Source organism: Micropterus dolomieu, linkage group LG12 (assembly GCF_021292245.1).
Source record: "Micropterus dolomieu isolate WLL.071019.BEF.003 ecotype Adirondacks linkage group LG12, ASM2129224v1, whole genome shotgun sequence".
NCBI classification, from domain to species: Eukaryota; Metazoa; Chordata; class Actinopteri; order Centrarchiformes; family Centrarchidae; genus Micropterus; species Micropterus dolomieu.
Genome location: NC_060161.1, coordinates 22120504 through 22140556, shown reverse-complemented (window position 1 = coordinate 22140556; position 20053 = coordinate 22120504). Strand labels below are relative to the sequence as shown.

General features: G+C 40.4%; 2 protein-coding genes across 2 annotated transcripts; one reads left to right on the top strand and one right to left on the bottom strand.

Moving 5' to 3' along the window:
• Nucleotides 1–367: 367 nt before the first annotated feature.
• Nucleotides 368–3643, bottom strand: zgc:194312 (uncharacterized protein LOC794943 homolog). The gene is made up of 2 exons (XM_046064372.1): nucleotides 2588–3643; nucleotides 368–985 (listed from the first exon to the last, which is right to left on the bottom strand). Exons 1-2 carry the CDS (start codon nucleotides 3547–3549, stop codon nucleotides 847–849), a joined length of 1101 nt encoding a protein of 366 aa, XP_045920328.1. The 5' UTR covers nucleotides 3550–3643; the 3' UTR covers nucleotides 368–846.
• Nucleotides 3644–9460: 5817 nt separating this feature from the next.
• ponzr1 (plac8 onzin related protein 1) lies at nucleotides 9461–18746 on the top strand. The gene is made up of 4 exons (XM_046064398.1): nucleotides 9461–9605; nucleotides 10892–11002; nucleotides 12339–12484; nucleotides 18223–18746. The coding sequence occupies exons 2-4, from the start codon at nucleotides 10894–10896 to the stop codon at nucleotides 18358–18360; spliced, it is 393 nt and encodes a 130-aa protein (XP_045920354.1). The 5' UTR covers nucleotides 9461–9605; nucleotides 10892–10893; the 3' UTR covers nucleotides 18361–18746.
• The last annotated feature ends 1307 nt before the right edge of the window (nucleotides 18747–20053 follow it).

The window sequence follows — 20053 nt, the reverse complement described above, 5'->3', positions numbered from 1 at the left end:
AAAAAGCATTTCCCTCTGGTGACAAAGTCTAATCTATTTACTACTGCATGTTAAAATGTGAAAAAAAAACTTTTAAAGGAAAATAACAAGTGTTTACTGTGAGAATTATCTGAACGAATGAGATGGCTGCGATGTTCATGTGCCCAGAGTGTGATCTAACACCAGATAGATCTTTTTATCTCCAGTACTGACACTCAAAACAACACTTTTGGCGTAGCCTACATCCGCCTCTGCACCTATCATTTAACAGATAGATAAAAGAATTGTGTCCGTCTTCTCAAATAATTCTCATATTAAAAGTGAAATCGCATGTGACCTGCCCTCTCTTGATTTCAGCAGTGCTGGAAATACTCAAGTGGATCAATCATTAAACTCACAATTTTTTAATATCCACAAGGTTGAACAAACATAGAAACAACATTCACCGGATGGTATGTTTAAGTCTATCCTCCATCCCAATCATTTCAATCCCAAATGATGCAGGGCTGTTTGTAGAGGCCAGAGATGTCCTGAAGATTTCCTGGACCAGCCAGGAAAATGTACAATAAGAGAACTGCCCACTTCTTCGGAAACCGTCCTGTCTTCTGCTGTTGGCCAGCGAGCAGCTTCACCTTGTGCTCCCCTGACAAAAGGTTTTAGCAAAGTATAAACATGCTGATGTGGTGGCGTGACACTGATGCACTTCCAGGTCTTAATGTTCTCTGGTGAGGAAGAAACCTTATGGATCAGGATGACTGTGTCCAAGGCGGTTCCTTTAATTCCTTTCAGGCCTGAAATGAGAACAGCCACTTATCCAAATGTTCCTGTGGCTGTCTTGATCCTGACATTGACCTGCCTTTTCCCTCGTCACGCATTGTCCGAATCGTCTTGACATGAGTGCAAGTCATGTGAGGAACTCCTGACTGGCATCGGCGATGTTTCTTCCTCCTGTGGGACTTGCGGGACCTCGAGGGAAATGATCGTCTGGGCTGTCAGTGTTCGCTCCCTGAGGGGGGAAAAGGGAGTAAAAAGAACCTGAAATGAAACAGTAAAGCTTCAGCAGTACATCAAGTTGCTCTGATGTGGTGAAATGTCGTGACACGCTCTAATTTCCAAAACACACAGAGGGGAAGCATTTTATGATCGGCTGTGCTTTCATCCTCAAATCATGCAACAGTTGCCACAGTAATGTTGAACTTTATGCAGATCAACTAGTTTCACACATTTCTTTCAATCCGGTGACCTTTTCTTGTTATTGATCAACCGTCTTCAAAGAATTCACTTTTTCATTTTAGATGTTGCATTCAGCACTTCTTTGCAATGTTGCTTATATCTTTATGGTTATCAAATGTTTATTATTTTTAGTGAAGAGTAGGCCGATGAAGCTCTCCCAAATGAATGCATTTAAATAAGTATTTGCGTCTCGGGTGAACACAAAGTTAAATATGGGAGCTCTAAGGGAGGCCTACTTAAGTGTCTGGACTAAAAATTCATTATGTATTTTGGTGTTGTAAAGAAAAAATCCATCCATTTATTAACCCATTTTAACATTTACGACAGCGAATTTCATGAATTAGGCTATTGCAACAATATTTTATGGATGATTAATTAACATATTGGAGTTTACTTTCTAACTTTTGATGACAATGAAGTCTTTTGCTGCAGACTTGTTGATTCATTAAAAAGTGAGAATATGGTGAGCATTTAAGCTGCAGTCGGTAACAAATTAAGAACATGCCATGCAAAACTTTCCTCTGCTGCTCGTATCCCTCCTTGAAGCCCCTCCCATCCAAACCCACAAGTTCGTACAGCAGCAGAAGGCGCCTGCCCCTCGAAACGTACTCGGGTGAAGGGCTTGTAAGTGCCCGATTTGTTCTACGCATGTGCTAAACTCAGATTTTAACGCCTTTTACAACACTGCCCTACCCTAATCCTAACACTAACCCCACATCCTTCTCGCTTGGACTGGTCTTCTCAAAAACGCACCTCCAATGCTTCGCGGCCCAGGCTTCAGAGGCAGCTTTGACAACGTCTAACAGCTGGATGAGAGGCTACTTCACCACTGTCCACGCTCAAAAGTTATTCCCCACTGTTTGTCATCATGCCTCCGGGTGGGGCAGTTCTTCCCTTGTCGTTGGTTGTTTCTCGGCCATTGTGTTTTTCAAAACTTCTGAAGTCGCATGCTGAAGATATTGAGCTTGACTGAGAGCATGCGGCTGCAGCCTGTTCAGGAGCAATGACACTGTTGAGACTGCTCTTGGCTCTCACTAGTTGTTTGTGGTGGATTCTTGCAAATGGCCTTAGGAAAATGAGGAGGAGCCAGAGGAACATTTCCAGATTATCTGTGTCATGAACTACTGCCAGGATATATTGACAGTTTTAGCAAATATGATAAGATGATATTTCTTTTATACCTACTGAACCTTAAATAACTCGACAATTAAGGACTCGCCAGTAAATTCGTTTTTTCATAGATTGCTCACAATAGGCTAAGTGATTAGTTACAAATAGACTTTTTAGAAAGGGTGATAATGAGCAAAGTGGTACCTTGATTTCTTTATGACTGTATGGAAAGTAAAAACAAATGTCTATTGGGACATAGGCCTACCTTGTTTTTGGTTGGGTTTGTGTCCAGTTTACGTTCACAGTCCAGCCGAGGGCACTCTTCAAGTATCGGGAGCAGCAGGGGAACCTGCGACTCAGCTGCTCCAGTAGTTCTTCTTTGCGCAAACCGTAAACAACCGGCGCAACGCACTGCGCCAAACTGAAGAAAGCAAATATAACCACGGCTGACAGCTGTTTAGTCTCTGGCTGTATGAGCCCCCGTTTGAACAATATCGTCAGCACGAAGTTCACAAAGTTGGGGAGGATGTACACAGCCAGCTGGCTCCCATGCAGTGCTATTGTCCTGCACCCGGCCCGGTTCCGCCGGTTCAGCACTCCTAACCGCCGCCCCTCTACTAGTATCCTCACGTAGCTGTACAGGATGAGCAGCGTGCACAAACCTATGAACAGCACCTTCTGCAGCTCGCCTTTCTTCAGCTGTTCCCGGCCGCACTCCCCGTTATAGTTGTCCCCGGTGGTGGTGTTGGAGGAGTCTGGGTTGAGGATCAAGCTTAGGGGAATGACCAAAGCCACCAGCCAGGTGAGCACGCCCAGCACCCAGGGCCAGTGACCCGACATGCAGGTAGAGGTGTAGCGCATCGGGTGGCACACGGCGCAGTAGCGGTCCAGAGCCATGGCCGTGAGCGTCAGCAGGATGTTGGAGGCGCTGCTGATCAAGATGGTGATCATGGCCAGGCAGGCGGAGCGGCCTGGCCGCGCGCCTAGGTGGATCTGGTAGTAGAAGACACTGCTCATCCCCAGGTAAACCAGGGCGGATACAAGCAGGTGGAAAACCAGCACGAAGCGGGCATGATTCCGGAGCCGCTCCACGCGAACTATGGTCGAGTTGATGAGGAAGTTGAAGAAGAGCAGCACCGAGAAGGATACGGTGGACACATAAAAGCGCACGCAGGTGTATTCGCCGTCTCCCGTCTCTGGTGACCAAGTGGTGTTGTTTGCTGACATAATTCCTCAGCTGGGGTTGGTGGGATTCACAGGATGATGATGATGATGACGATGAAGGCGGTGGAGCTGATGGGAAAGAAAGTTTGTTCGCCGCATGATCCTCTCTCACCGCTGCCTCACTGAAGTCTGACTCAGTGTGATCATCCGCTCAGTTCTCTCTCTCTCTCTCTCTCTCTCGCTCGCTCGCTCTCTCACACGCGCTGTAGAACAGACATCCTGCAGTTTTCAGTGAGCCTCTTAAATAACTTCATCTCGACTTTTAAGTGTTTAATTATAATCTTCTAAATAGGTTAATGAATTAACATTTAGTCTTTGGGATGAAAAGACAATTTCCTTTCAAAATGGAATTGCAAAATGAAGCCTAAAAAACCTTAGGCTATAAGCGTTCACCTAGGCTATAGTATAATGTCTTAGTTGATTTGTCCCCTGCCTTCATTTTTACATTTCATGTTTAATTCACTTTCCTCTGTCTGAAATAGTGCAGCATGCCGAGCACACAGAGCACTAACAGGGCGTCTGATAGCAGTTATGTGTTTCATATTGCTGCCACCTTCTGTTGTGAGCAGGATGAGGCTCCAAGAGTCCTGTGAGCTCAACAGCTGGCCAGTCAGAGGTGCTGTTGCTGCTCCATGGTCATTAGAAACGACTAGACCCACGGAGGACAATGTAGAGCTGAATCTAACAAGCTGAGTCTGAGCTGTGGCCACTAACTCTTTGATTTAGTTCATATCATGGACCCATTATCAGATGGACCCCTGAACACAACACAGAACACAGGGCCGCATCACAGCTTCACAGTGTGTAGGTGTATCCACCTGTATATTTACTACTTATTAGTTATTGTGTAGCTGTCATATAGTACATAGGCAGTGGTGGAAGAAGTACTCAATTTTCATACTCAAGTAGCCTAAAAGTAAAAAAGTAGCTGGTTGTAAAAATACTTAAGTAATCAAAAGTAAAAGTACTACACATCAAAATCTAATGATCTCACAAAAAGCAATATTTTTAAATTCACTCAAGACAGGTTTGAATACAGCATTATAAGTTACAGTGAATCACAATAAGGAAAACTGAGTTCCAAGAGGACAAGTGGATATATCCCATACTGTGGGGAGCATACGTCTGCGTTATTGCTCTGCTGTTGTGGTAGTATCCCCTTCAGACCATCTGACAGACACAGAACCCCATTTGGGACCAAGTTTTGGGAACCAAAACTAACTGAAAACACTTCTCAATTCACAATCTCACCAAAACCCCACACATGTTAACTTCAGCACTGCTCATAAAGTGCAGCTCGCAGTCCCAAACAAAGCAAAGTTGGCTTCAGTTTTCAGATGTTTATATTTCAAAACTCTACCAGCTACATTTCTGCTTGGTCACAAACTGGCTGCGACCCACATTGCAAAAACAGAGCTGCTGCACAGTCGCACCTGACACCACAAAGCTCTCACTACAATCCTCCCTCTGTAAGAAGCCTGAATAGAAACCTCTAGAAAAATCTAGTGCTGGTTTGAACAGACCTCTGCGCACCATAACTCAGACCTCATGAAGTCTGATAAGACTGGTGGACAATCTGTGGGCATCAGGCCCATTCAAACTGACTCGTCCAGGTTTCATACATTTTAAAATATGTGATACTAATTATAAAATGACTGGGCTGATTATGTGATGCTTATTATTTACTGAGATGTGCATCCATATTGCCCAGTCTGTCCAGTTAATCAACATTTTAATAGTCAATGTGGATCCATTAGTTCCCATCTTGGATTTGTCCAGAGTTGGAACTAAACTCCTGTAAAAGCTATCTGCTGACATCAGATTTATAGACGAGAGAACAAGTTTGACTGTTGTTCACGCACTTCATTCTCATTGACTATTTTTCTCGTGCCTGGAAGGATATTCCCTCTTCATCCTCTCAAGGTTTTAAACTTTCGCGTTCACCTTTGACAGGAAAGTGAAACGGGGCCGTCCAGCTTATGCCGTTGTCGCATCAGCTGGCTGAAGTTGATTCGCGCCGAGTCGGCTTTATCAGTTTTGCATTTGTTTTTCAGTGCCGCGCAACTCAGGTGCGCTGCATAGGCTACTAATAACAATGTAAGGAAGTCTTTTGCAGAATGTAACGGAGTAAAAAGTCTGATATTTGGCTTTGAAATGTATCGAAGTAAAAGTAAAACGTTGCAACATATAAAAATACTCAAGTAAAGTACAGATACCGAAAAAAACTGAGTACTGTAACGAAGTATTTGTACTTCGTTACTTTCCACCACTGTACATAGGCTTTATCACATCCACCTGCCTCATGTACATAATAACATTGCATAATTACTGCTTGTTTATATTCCTGCATCCTTTTCACTATTTCAATACACTAATGTCTTTCTGTCAACAAATGTTGTTTATGGTTGTGAACAGTGTTGGGGTGTAAGTAACGTGAAATTTAATGATGCAGGCTAATTTAATTACAAAATAAATGTAACTGTAAACCGTCACAGTTACTGGGGAAAACTGTGTAGGCTAATTAAATTAGAGATAGCCTACTTAGGCTATGAAAATATTCTGTAAAAAGCTAGTCTATATGTTCAATAATATTCTTTGCATATTTTTCATTTGCACAATGTCTTCCATTGCCATTTCTAGGCACAGCCATTTAGTAAAGTTTGATACCGTTCTGATACTTTTGATTGGTTTATGGGTTTTCAGCGCCACCTGACAGTTAAACTGCCTCTCAAGCTATCTTTTGATAATGGTTAAGAGGTGAAAACATTTATTAGAAATTTAGAAAAGTAAAACTATTACATTCCCAAAGTAACCTTACCATCACTGGTTTTAAATATGTGTTTACTTTTTTAAATGTAGTTTGTGTCTGTTTTTGCTGAGCTTGTTATCCTGTTTGTTCATTCTTGTGTACACTGAGAGTAATGTAAAACCAGAGTCAACTTCCTTGTATATGCACACATACCTGGCGATTAAAGGTCATTTTGATTCTGTGGGGTCATGCAGATAGGAGAAGTCAAGGTCGCTGGGATGTGTCAGTTATGGTGTTATGATTTGTTGTAAAATTAGTAAAGGTCCTGCTCCAACAAGAAAGCTACCAGTAGAGGGAGACATCAGTCAAGCAGTGTCTGTTGGCTACAGACTCTGTCCTAATCAGGGCAAAATAAAAAATTCCTGTGTGGGTTTTTCATGAGCGTGCAGGGCCTTCAACAGCAGTCAGGTACTGGCTCAGTCCCCCTCCCCTGCCTCCACCTCGAGTCTGGACGTAAACCTGTTTATGTGATGGCCTTTCCTTTGGTGCCATCATCAGGTCAAGTTTTGCCCCAATGAAAGCAGCAGTCTGACTCTCATTATTTTCATCTGTCCAACAAGCTTTACTTTCTGAAATGATTGATTGAATTGATTGAACTTCTTTATTGATTGTAAATATAAAAGTGGCGCCTGCAGCAAGAGATGCCCCAGCTACAGATACCATCAAAAGGAAAAAAACACAATAAAGCCAGACGGCTTATTTCTATTGTGGTCCTTTTTAGGAAGGCAAATTGGTAGGAGCTTCATGAAAAGACAACTATAGTTAGTTATTAGCAGCTTCCAAGTATAGGCCTACATCGTTTCTCTTAAAAAATAAAATGCAGTAACAATACAATAATATTAATCCTTACACACTCCTATGTACAATTCAACTATTTCTATCACATTGCTATACAATATATAAGGAAGGTCACTAAATTTGACTTAAATTGAACTGGCCTGTGGGCTACAAAGCAAAATTTAAACTGAAATTTAAAACAACAGCATATTGACAACATTTCATGATATTTATTTTATAATTGTTATTGTGAGGGAAATTGGCCACTCAGCCATTTTGTTACTGAGGACTTCAACCTATTTAAAAGGTTTTAATGCTCATTGGTAGCCATTCCACATAATGACAGCTGAATACAGGAAAGAACTCTTAAACCTAATGGGAACCAAATCAGTTCCCCCTTGGGATAGTGATGGTATTCCCTAATTTTGGTAAAGTAGTTGTACAGCTACGTTTGTGCATAGCCTAATTGTGAACAATCCTGTGGGTTAGACACATTTGGATTTGTGAAACTCTCTCAATGGATGAAATGAGTGGGAAGAAGATTTGTCCTATATGGAAGTTTAAGGACCATTCGCACCAGTTTGATTTGCTATGTGAGTAGCTTCTTTTTATAGGTGTATAGTATACATATAGTGTTCATAGGTGCACTTTTATACCAGGAGAGGTATGCATAATCAAAATGACACTAGATGAGAACCTCTGCCAAAGTCTCTAGCGCTGTTCTATCAAAAAATATCGAGATTCTTGCGAGAATCTGATTCTTTGGTTGACTTTAGTGAGCACCATCTGAGCCATGCGCTCTCCTAATGAATGATTGTCTGAGACACAGCCTAAGTAATTGACAGATTCCTTGGCTGTGTCTCCCACCACTATCCTAAAATCTGTGGTCTTCTTTAGCTGTGTATAATATATAATTATCACCACATGCATGCAGCCTCACAGGGTCGCCATAGCACTAGTTTCAGTCCTCAGTTTCAGTCTAATTCGTTTTGCCTATTCGGCATCTACAGGCGTGCAGGTGTTGTTATGCTGCTGTCACCTTCATATTTGTTTAAATCATTTGTCATTTTGTTTGAAGGGGTATGCAAAATACCTGTCTTTGCTTGAAACTAGAATAACCGCCCCACGGTTGTATGCCTCCGCCAACCTGTCAAGTTGCAGGTTACATCCACGTCTGTCCAGACTAATGCAGCCTTTGTAGTGAATACTTGGAAGGAATTAAATAAAATATAGCCTATAAAGTGTAGGCTATTTTTTTGGCTAAATACAAGTTATCACTATATTGATAATCTATGCATTGAAAATATATTGTAGTTATAATGGCTAAACAGGTTAGAAGTGTAGGTCTACCTGTATAGCCCAATAAGTTGATTATTATGTAAAGATGGACTCTTGTAGAGCAGATGTACACAAAATGCTTTTAATTTCTCCTGGCATTTTTGCAAGACATCTCTATGAACTGTGGGTTGAATGAAAATTCAGAATGAGATAGGAAGTAGTGAAAGGCAGAATGGACAAAATGGAAGGAAGCCTGTCCTGTATGTACTTTGACCTTTGAGTCATACAGCACATTAACATATAACATCTTTTCCCCTGCAGCTGTCTCCCTGCTGAACTCTGCACCCCCAACGCCCCACCCCCCTTCATACACATACTCACCATCCTGCATCCTCTCACATTCACACTCACCATCCTCCCCAGGACTGAACCAGCTACACTTACCAATTGCACTGCCATGATGGACTTTGACACCACTGCACTATTAACCGCACCTTTCATCTAAGCATACCATTGCACTACTGTATATTTGTACCGCACATTCTGTATATACTGTAAATCGTTCCCTAGACATAGAAATTCCTACTGTACATGCTGTATAATCCCCACAATAATCATATTTGCACTACTGTAAATATGTCATAGTTATTCATACCGTACTGCCATAATAGCATAATACTGCTTAAGCACTTCTGGTTAGATGCCATCTGCATTTCCTTGCTTTGACAATAAAGTTGAATCTAATCTAATCTAATGCCCCTATCATTTTACACAGGGAGTATTTTTTTTTAGAAAGAGTAATTGCATCTACTAAATTAATAATAATAGTTTCATTGTATTGCATAAATCTATTATGCACATTAACTCGACTGATGATGTGCGGTGTTCCATTGTTGCGCTGTGAACCCATAACCATAATAAAGTTGGATCTATTAATAAGTCTTGTCCTCATAACGGAGATATTGTGAATAACATGTTGTTTGCATTATTCACCGCCACTTAGGTCTACGGCAGTGCTCGTGTGGCAGATGCAAACGTTAGTCGTACGTGAGGGTGTGTGAGGTTTGCAGGGGGGCTGGCTTTCTGAATAAATAGAAAGTGAAGTTGGTGGCACTCATTCTCTTCGGGAAAGTGGAGCTTTACCTGCCTTTAACCACACTTTTAATTTTTCAGAGCTCACCGAACCGGAGAAAAGGTAAGAATTTGTTTTAAAAATTAACCCTAAATATGAGGACGGTCTTTGGCTGATGTTGAGCCTGTAGTGAGCTTAAATAATAACTAATTAACTAGTTAATTCCAGCCAGCAACATTGTTTTTGCTTGCTGACTCTGCATTGATAAAAAAACGATACAAATACTAAGCTGGCTGGAAGAACAAGAGTTTGTCCTGTTGCTTCATTTAATTACTCAATGACAGACTTGCATTGCCACATATGAACCCATACTTTCTATTCCTTTGGGGTATATATATATATGTGTGTGTGTATGTGTGAAGTAAAAGTATGAGGCATTTAACATGAGGCTTAAACTGCCATGGGATTTAGATAATAAAGCATATAAAATATTTAGTGCCCGAAATTTGTATTTGAAATTTTCAGACTGCTGCACTCTGCAGAGCTAGCCAAAGATGATGATTAATGTTAGTTAGGTTAATGCTACACATTAGATATTGCTACATATTTAGATTTGGCATAGCTAGTTAGTTGTGTGGAAGCTGTAATTTAGGACATGAACAGCCAAATTTAACTTTTTTTTATCACATTTATTATTTTAGTTTGAGCATGAAACTGATGCACAGAGTTTATAAGTATATAATTTTCAACTCTTAAAAGAGCAGCCCCTGGGCCACGTTTCTCGGAAATGTACGAAATTTGGCTGGGTTTTGCTCTCACAGCAGCATTAGTGAGGTCGGGGAGGAATGTTTGTTTCCGGCTCACAGCTGGCTTTCCTGTTCAATCAAAGGGTGGTGTTTGGGGTTAAGGGCTGTGGTGTCACCATACTTGTTGTCAAAGAGAGATGAGGAAGAAATCAGCATTTTGTCCTTCACTTTGCTCATATGACAAAACAAAATGTGACTAATGTTAATGGGTATAGAGGTGCTGTAACCTGTCCCAGCATGCATTGCTTGTAACCCAACTTGTGCATTGTCAGACCATCACAAGGATAGCTTTTTAATACCAGCGCATGCACAAACACTTTGTTTTTTCTTTAATATAATTTGCTCAAAAGGATGTAGTCATGTACATACATTAGGTATGTAAAGAACACTTGGTCTTTGTTGTCACTTGCATTAACCAGAAAACACCGAGATACAAGTTACAGTCGCTACATCGTGGACAGTATAGCTTCAAAACAGGCTGTGACCTTCTTCCTGTCTTAACTAAGCACTGAAAAGCATTGATCATAATCCAGTGTTTCCTGTGTATGGAGCAATCCCCTGACGCCCTTCCTGGTTTCTCCATTTATGTCTCGTGTCCGTCAGGCATGGCCGTCCAACACCAGCCAGCACAGGTGATGGTGGTGACCCAAACCACCCAAAACATAGGGACATGGAGCACCGGCCTCTGCGATTGCTGCAGTGACATGGGCACCTGTAAGTCAACCCATCACTGATGTTGCTCAACAGTTTGTGTTGTTCATCAACACAGACCTAAATATTTCCCCATCATTGGAGAAATATTAGTGGTAGAGGTAATATTTGCAACTCTGCTCAACAAACAGTCACTGATCAGTTTGAAATCCTGGCATTTATTAAGCAGATCAGTGGTGTCAAAGCTAAGTGAGCAATATTACAAGACAAAACAACTTCTTGGAATAGATGCAGATTTGCTAATCTGGCCGACTGCCATTAAGGATCAATAGCAATCAGAGAGTCTGAAGTGAAGATAAGACCACCAGAAACTCTTTTCTGGACAAACTGTCCTAACTGTCTTTTAAGATAGAAAACAGTGTCAACATAAGGTCCATAAAATGTTGATACGCTCATCTGAGTCGCCTACAGATATTAGTCTACTGTGTGCTCAAAAGAAATAAGATTAACGAGCAGCAAACATTTTTTGCTCTGAGCTTCCTGTCTCAGGCAGCATAAAGGCTGCCCCTCTTTACTGGAATACCTGCAGAAACTATGCAGGGCTGGATGAAAGGTATTACCAGCGTTGTTTTGGGGTCAATATTTTTATTGACTTCCAAAAAGACGCTAGAATTGAACTTTGGTCCAAGACAAGACAATAATGCACAGTGGTCTTTGTAGGAAATATAAAGAAAACTTAATATTTAGGGTTAATGCATTAACTTACTAACATTTTTATTAAAAGCAAAATAACCAATTTTATCATTATTTGTTATTTACAATATAAATGTAATGTATGTATATGCAGGAAATAAATAACTGTAGTAAGTAGTAACTGCAGTAAAACTGCTATACTAAATAGCAATTTATCCCCCCCACCCCCGAGTCACAAATAACAACTGTTTTCACAGTAAAAGTAGCACTCTACATGACCAGTAAACTGATTTTTATGCAAGTGTGAAACTTTAGATTTAAAGTTCCTCTTTAAATTAGGTTGAAGACCTGGGAGGACAGGGTCACATGATTGGTCATTGTATTTAGGGAAATCAATATTTCAATACAACATTCAGCACAACTGTGATCCAAAACAAGTGTGAGATGAGAAAATGTTGTAGGTTGGGCCAACCTACTTTCCAGTTTCCTAGAGTTGATGCTGTTTAGAAGGCAAAGGGGGGGTCAGAGATATACCAAATATTGATTTTATTTAGATTTTTTATATTTTCACTCACTTTGCATTGTGTTAACTGATAAATTTAATCAATTACCATGTCTGTTTTTGAAAGCATTCTTACTTTACAGCATGCCTTAATGTTATGTCTTAATGAACTCATATTCTTTTTTCTCTCATTATCACGTCAAGGCTGCTGCGCCCTGTGGTGCTTCCCCTGCATGCAGTGTGAGACAGCCTCTAAACACGGCTGGTGCTGCTGCATGCCAATCCTGGACGTCTGTTGTGTGGTGTCCTGCATCCTCCGCTCCGAGATTAGACAGCGCCACGGCATCCCAGTAAGGCTGGTTCGGGGAGGGAGGGGAGCATACATGGAGAAGTGGGTGCACGCTAAGGCTAAGGCTGGTTAAAAAAATCATATTTGTCCAATTCATTATAATTAATAATTATAATATTAATAATTAAATCGGTAAATCAACCCTTGACCTCTAAAGTGAGTTGGATTCCCGCCTCGCTTCTACATGTAAGTTCATGGAAATACTGAGGGTTGTTATTACAAAAGTGAGGTAGTGTATAATCTCGAGTTGAGACACTGCGCAACATGTAACTGTAAGTAAGGAAGTTCCTGTTATGGAAATCTAGTAACAAAAGCTGAAGTTGCGGTTCTCTCTTGAAGCTGTTAGATGTTGATTTATTTATTTAAATATAAATATATAGGTAATATAAGTGATTTTAGTCTTTAAAAAATCTCAATTGAATTGGATTATCTAATAGTGAATGTAGAAGAAGGTAGAAGGAAGGTTTATTTGTCACATTTCAACAGGTTGTAAAGTGAAAGTAAGTTTGTAACTCCCTTCTGCTACTTAGCAGTAAATATAGAGGAATATAAAAATGGTAAACTGAATAAACGTTATTCAGTGCAGCAGTGCTTGTTACGTTCTGCCTCTCGGCTGAACGCTGGAGACAGAGGTACTGGACCCAAATGCAGACACAGAGAAGGTAACTGGAGAGCGAGTGGGGTTTATTCCCAACAGTGGTGAAAACTTACAGTGCAGGTGCAACAAGAATGTCCATGAAGCCAAATGAGAGAGTAGTCCACACGGAAACGCAAGACATGAAACTACACAGGAGACTAACAAGAGACTCCTGTAGAAACAAGCTAACAGTAAACAATAAACTGGCAACTAAACACAGACAACCACTTAAATACACAGGTGAGGGAGAAACTAATTACGCACAGGTGAGACCAAACAAGACAAGAAACACAAGGACAGACTAACTACAAACATAACACAGACAACATAAGTGACTTGCTGACAAAAGTAAACACAGAGACAGTAAAACAAGACTAGCAGTACTGATGAACTCATAGCTAGAAAACCTGACTAACAAATGACCAAAGTAACACATAAACAAACTACAGAAGAGAGCAAACACAATGGCAGGGAATGAACACAGAAACAAATACAAAACACACCCAACCAACCCAAACTGTGACAGTGCTGAGGATGAATTTGTGTTTAAAAGTTTGATAGCGTGGGGAAAAAGCTGCTCTGCAGTCTGGTGGTGCGGCAGCAGAACTCTTTATATCTCTTCAGCCAGCACGGTGAACGGGCTGTGACTGGGGTGGGTACTGTCCTTTAATATCCTTGTGAGAGACTATTCCAACATTTAGGGGTAAATAATCTCCACGCTCGCTAAGCCGTAATGTGGGAACCTCCAGTACACACTTAATAGTGAAGCTGAGAGAGAAAGTTACTATATCGCAGGGTTCTGCAAATAAGTCTGGCATTGGGCCAAATTTTATGGCGGGCCAGAACAAAGTCAAATTATTTCAAATCATGTGCATATTTAGCTCAGTTGGTACTGTGTGGGGCTCACGTTGAATAGGTTGAGAAATTGATTCCATCTTACTGCGGATATTTTTTTCTCCCTTGTTAAATAAATGAATAAAAGGACACTTTTGCACATGCTCACAATAAAGCTTGTGCTGCAGTGTGTGCGCGTTCAGGCGTTTGATCCGCATTCATAAACCTGTGGACACTTATTTTCATTTCCCTGAGAAAATTCAGGGGAATCCAATCACACATTTACAGTCGGCTTTTTCAGAGGTGTGTCAAGCAAGCCAGAGACTCTTTTGAATGTCCTTCAGAACTTTTCAAAGTAAAAGCTCTTAATAAACTCAACATGAAGCATTGCTGCAAAAGATGTTCTTGTGCTTTTATTTTAGAGGCACAATCACTTAAGAGGAAGTGATTGTGTGAGTAACTGTTGCTGTCATGAGATCTATTTCAGCACCAGCCGTGATCAATTTATTTTTTATTTTTCTGCTATCAAAGCAATCTGAATCCAGATATTATTGCTGGTGGGCCGGTTCTGGCCCGTGGGCCGCCTATTGCCGACCACTGCTATATCGGTTCAACAATTTAGAAATGTACTCAGGGTTATCACCTTGTGCTGCGTGAAAGGTACACACTAAAAACACCTGGGTTAAAAAGGGACCAACTTCTGGGTTATATACCTGACCCAAATGTTGGGTTAAAAAACAACAACATTGTTGTTAATATAACAAAACTTCTGGGTCAAAAGAACAACCCCAATATCTGGGTTGAAATAACCCAGAAATTAGTTGGTCCCTTTTTAACCCAGGAATTGGGTTACTATGCTAGTATGCCTTATTTCAGAATATAAAACTTTAGTTTACATTATATCTGTCACGGTGTGGTGCAGGCAGAGGAAGAAGAGGAGGAGGAGACCAAAGTTCCAGTTCAAATGTTTTACTAATAAAGTAACTCCAAAAGGTACAGACGGGCAGGATGTACACACACACTAAACAAGACTACAAAGTAGAATGGCCAAAGACTGACTGAACTGAAGGAACTAAATAGTAACACAGATAAACATTGATCAACAGAACACACATTTTTACATTTTTATTGCATTAAATTAAATTAAACTCTATATAAAAAATTGAAAAATAAACAACTCTCAAACATTCTCTCTCAAACATTCGACAACATTCAATAACTGGATTGAAGTTAAGGCTTAAAGTCTTCAAACATTGGTTGTGTCATGTCATGTGTGACTTTACACAGACTTTAAACTAGTTAGATGTACATGGCAACCACAGAATGACCACGGCTACTGCTAGTAGCAACTAAGCCATGTTTATTTTTTCAGCAAATGGTGCTAAACTAGCAACAGGGACATGGGCACAGAAAAGTTTACGTTACATCAACACTGAAAATACTTGTTTACCTTGAATACACGACGAAGTTGCACCGAAGAAGCACAGGCCAAAACAGATCGAGCACAAAGCGACGGTTATTTCAAACAACTGTTGTGAGAAAATTCTGCGGTGTGGTTGCTATACATTCGTGCCAATAAAGCTAATTTGAATTTGAGAGAGAGAGAAAGCCAACCATATAACCCAGAACATGGGTTACTTTTTCTTTACAATAATAACCCAGAAATTGGGTCAAAATATAGCTCTGTAACACAGAAAATGGTCACTTATAACCAATAATTTTAACCTAACACAACTAACCCAGAAAATGGGTTGAAGAAAGTGTTATTGTAGGGGCTGATATTCGCAGTGCAAGTCCTTTTATAAGGAAAAAACAAGACTGATCCCTCATGTTGTCAGAAACTCTATAAATGTTGTATTTCAGTAGATCACAGCATGTGTTGTATACTGATTTCTGGATTCCTGCGAAGTCCAATCCCTGGGACAGTAGGCAAATGAGGAATGGTGCATTGTGCATAATGTGCACGCACAATAGCTTGTGTGTCTGCATTGCGTTGCACTGCATTCAGAACATTCAGACATTGCTAAAGTGTCTCGTTTGCTGTGTGTGAGACACAGGAAATTGTCAGGTTTAGTTGTTGAGGTTATTGTGGGGGCCGATGTCTGCAGAGTGCAAGTCAAAGATTGATCCCTCATGTTGTTAGAAACTCCTAAAACGTATTTAAATTGATCACTGCATGTGTTGTACGCTGATTTCAGGATTCATGGGAAGCCCAGTGATGCTAGCCAAATGATGGTGAATGGCGTCCTGTTTATAATGTGCACACACAATAGCTTGTGTGTATCAAAACATTGCATTCAGAGCACTCAAACATTGCTAAAGCTGCACAAACAATTAAAGGTTCAGTGTATAATGTTTAGGAATGTGCTGAAATGCAATATAATATCCATAACTATGTTTTCAGTGGTGTATAAACCTTACATAATGAACCATTATGCTTTTATTACCTTAGAATGAGCCATTTCTATCTACATACACTGCCGGTCCTCTTACATGGATGTCGCCATGTTGCACCACCATTTTTCATTAGCTGAAATGGACAAACTGCTCTTCAGAGCGTGTTTCGTCACTATGTTGAATATGTACGAAAAGAAAGAAGAAGAAGTAATGTTAGTAGTATAAGTTGTAGTCGACTGGTTTATTAGAAGTAAGAAAAGAAGAGAAATTTGGACAAATGGAGGACTAAACATATTATTTAGCACAAGAGCCGAAACAGCGTGTCGGCCACCTTAGCTTCTCCTGCTCGCTTGGAAAGGGAGGGGTGAGCGTTGATTGATGGTGCATTCATGTGGTGTCGGAATAATCAGAATCTTTTTTCCTCCTTAAATCTTTATTGCAAAAAGCCAAAAAAGTGTACATGAGACGTAAAGAAGCATACAAAACTTTGATTGTGCAAAATCACGTAATGCATATGAAAATTTTGCAAACATGTCATTTGTAATATGGTTATAACGGTTAGTTTGCTGTCCATGTAGAGTGAACTAGATGTCTGCGTCTTGTTTATATGCTCAACACAACGTCTTAGTAGCGTCCATGTTGATTCCACTTTCAGACTTAAGAGCACATGAACACACACTGACAGGCAGCACGGACGTCCAGTGGATAGCACTGTGACCTCACAGCAATAAGGTCCCGGGTTAAAACCCTGGTCGTCGCGGCCTTTCTATGTGGAGTTTGCATGTTCTACCTGTGTCTGCATGAGTTTCCTCCGGGTGATCCAGTTTACCCCACCATCAAAAAACATGTTAGGTTCTTGAGTCAGTGGCATTGACCAGACTGTTTGCAGTAAGAGACCAGAGGTGTAGGTGCAGTCTCATTTCAACCTTATTGTTCACAAAGTTGGAAATGTGTTTTTGGCCCATACTGCAACATAAAAATATGAACACATACTGCAACAAAACTGACAGTGTGAATTAATTTAAGAAGAAATTACATTAAAACACGAAAGATTAAAATAGAGTCTCTGAGAATTTAGCGAGCCAATTACGAACCTAAATTACTTCAAATAACCGGCTCTGTGGCCATCTGATTAGTTTACAGGCCACACTGATCCCTCGCCAGCTAACTCCTGTATTTACTGTTCAGGTTACCATACTGTGCAGTGAGACTGTATGATTAAAATGAAATTGCACTGAGGTTATAAACTTTGCATGTTTTGGTTGATGGAACATGTACCAGGGAGCTGGTGTCTAGGTGACAAAATAGAAAGGAGGAAATGGAAATTTTATTCAAATCATCTCTGAACTTAATTTATTGTGTTCGACTGCACTGCAGAGGAAACTGCAACTGGACTGGATATATTTACGTCAACCTTGTTTCCTTGTTTGCATCAGAAAAGCTCTGTACACTATCTCCCCAGCAGCAAACGGCAGACAGACAAGTTAGCGACTAGCTGGTGAACACAGTGGAGCATTTAGTAGAGAAAGAAACACTGTCTCAGAGATGGAGACCAAAACAGAGCTAAAAGAAAATAGTAAATGTTGGACTCTCATCTACCAGTTGGACACAAAGATGACTCCAAACTAATGTAAATGTTGCTCCATATCTGTATGTTGTTCCAGCTTGTTATCACTGCCTCCAAGCTCTTGTACATCTTTAGTATCAGTAGATATTCCAAATTTAGCGACTGCAATGTCTTCAGTAGTCTTGGTCAATATTTTTAGTACAGAAGTCTTCATAGTTTTGAGACTGTATGTTTCTGCCCTGTCATTAATTTCACTGACTGTCAGACTCAGACTCTCTTTTTCGTCTCCTTCTTTCTCCCGCAGGGCTCGTGCTGTGACGACTGCTGCAAGGTATTGTGGTGTTACACATGTGCTTGGTGCCAGATGAATCGTGAGCTGAAGATCAGAGGCAACCGGCCCCCCAACACCGTAGTGGTCACCACACAGGCCGTGGGTCGATAGGACGCAACCGTTTGGTTGTGGGCTGAGGGCTTATGACATGTCTGCCAAATTATATTTTTCATACGCTCTTTTGTTAAAATCATAGAAGGCTGGTTACATCAGTATGAGGTGGAAGATGTAGACAAAAAAATGTAGCCTAAAACTCAAAATGCATACATATATATATTGTCATGTACACCACATACATTTATAGTAGTGACCTGCTGTTTGTAGTGGCTGATGATTTAGCTTTTTTCTTTAGAATTAAAGTTGCTGTTCATAGACTGTTAAAGCCAGATGTTTTGAGATTATGTTTGCATGTTATAATACTGTATGATGTGAGGTCACATGCATGTCTGACCTTTGATTCACTCTGGCCAATAAAACATTGCTATTTCAGTTAAAAAGCTCCTCTTGAGTCAGATTCTCCCACGTAAGTGGAGTGTAACAGACCAATGACCAGTAAAACTCACATCTTACATCTTGAATGTTCGGCAATGACACAACACACCTCAACGTCTTTGAAAAAAACAGCTAAAACTCTCCCATTGAGTTTCTTTTTACTGATTCTTGATCACAAACAGTTTCTCACTTATTTATTTTCTGATGATGTGAAAATTGAAGAAAATGTTTTTGAAACATGAAAAGTGACAGGTTTGATTGTAACGGACATTCTCTGAGTCATGCCCCTGTTATAACACCTGTGCTCACACCACAGGACAGACAACAGCTATCAACACTGTCTACAGTAGTTTTTACGTGTCTGTATTTCTGCACAAAATCATGATGAACAGGTTCACTTTGCACTCAGTGTTTGCGAAAATCTGATTCACAAGAACCTTAACAATAAATTTAATTAGGAGCAAAGTAAAACTTATTTATCAGCGATGATGCACAGTATACATTGCTGCTAATGAGGTATGATGGTCCATAGTTGTTACAGGGAAATATAATTAAATTACTAGATTAATTGGAAGAAGGTGGTGTCCAGCAAACGATGTGGGCTTTGTAGATCATTGGCAGACTTTCTGGGGAAGACCTGGTCTGATCCGGAGAGACGGCATCCATCCCACTTGGGAAGGAGCAGCTCTCATTTCTAGAAATCTGGCCAAGTTTATTAGTGGACCAAATCCATGACAACCCAGAGTTGAGACCAGGAGGCAGAGTCGCAGTTTAACACACTTCTCTGCTCCTCCATTTCAGGAGTTACTGCCCCCCGACCATCAAAATTATTTAAAGGTAAACAGAAGAGGAGCTGTACATAAAAACCTCATAAAAATTAAAACCACAAGAGCAATAGTGCAAACTAATAGGAGAGTTAAATGTGGACTCTTAAACATCAGATCTCTCTCTTCTAAAGGTGTTAACTAATATCAGATTATGATATTGATTTATTTTGTGAATCCACCCCCCCCCCCCATTTTAATACAGGCCAAGGAGGTGGAGTTGCAGCTATCTTCGACTCTAGCCTACTAATCAGCTCTAAACCAAAACTAAACTATAACTCATTTGAAAGCCTTGTTCTTAGTCTTTCGCACCCAAGTTGGAAATCACTGCAACCAATTCTTTTTGTTATAGTGTACTGAGCACCTGGCCCGTACTCTGAATTCTTATCTGAATTTGCAGAGTTTTTGTCAACTTTAGTCCTTAAAACGGACAAAGTTATTATTGTAGGAGATTTTAATATTCATGTGGATGTTGAGAATGACAGCTT

Excerpts from the sequence above, each read along its gene's own strand:
- ponzr1 (XM_046064398.1), top strand. The coding sequence starts at position 10,894 with ATGGCCGTCCAACACCAGCCAGCACAGGTGATGGTGGTGACCCAAACC. Across the intron at positions 11,003-12,338 it reads CTGCAGTGACATGGGCACCT|GCTGCTGCGCCCTGTGGTGC; the intron begins GTAAGTCAACCC and ends TATCACGTCAAG. Across the intron at positions 12,485-18,222 it reads GACAGCGCCACGGCATCCCA|GGCTCGTGCTGTGACGACTG; the intron begins GTAAGGCTGGTT and ends TTTCTCCCGCAG.
- zgc:194312 (XM_046064372.1), bottom strand. The coding sequence starts at position 3,549 with ATGTCAGCAAACAACACCACTTGGTCACCAGAGACGGGAGACGGCGAA. Across the intron at positions 986-2,587 it reads CAAACCCAACCAAAAACAAG|GGAGCGAACACTGACAGCCC; the intron begins GTAGGCCTATGT and ends TTCCCCCCTCAG.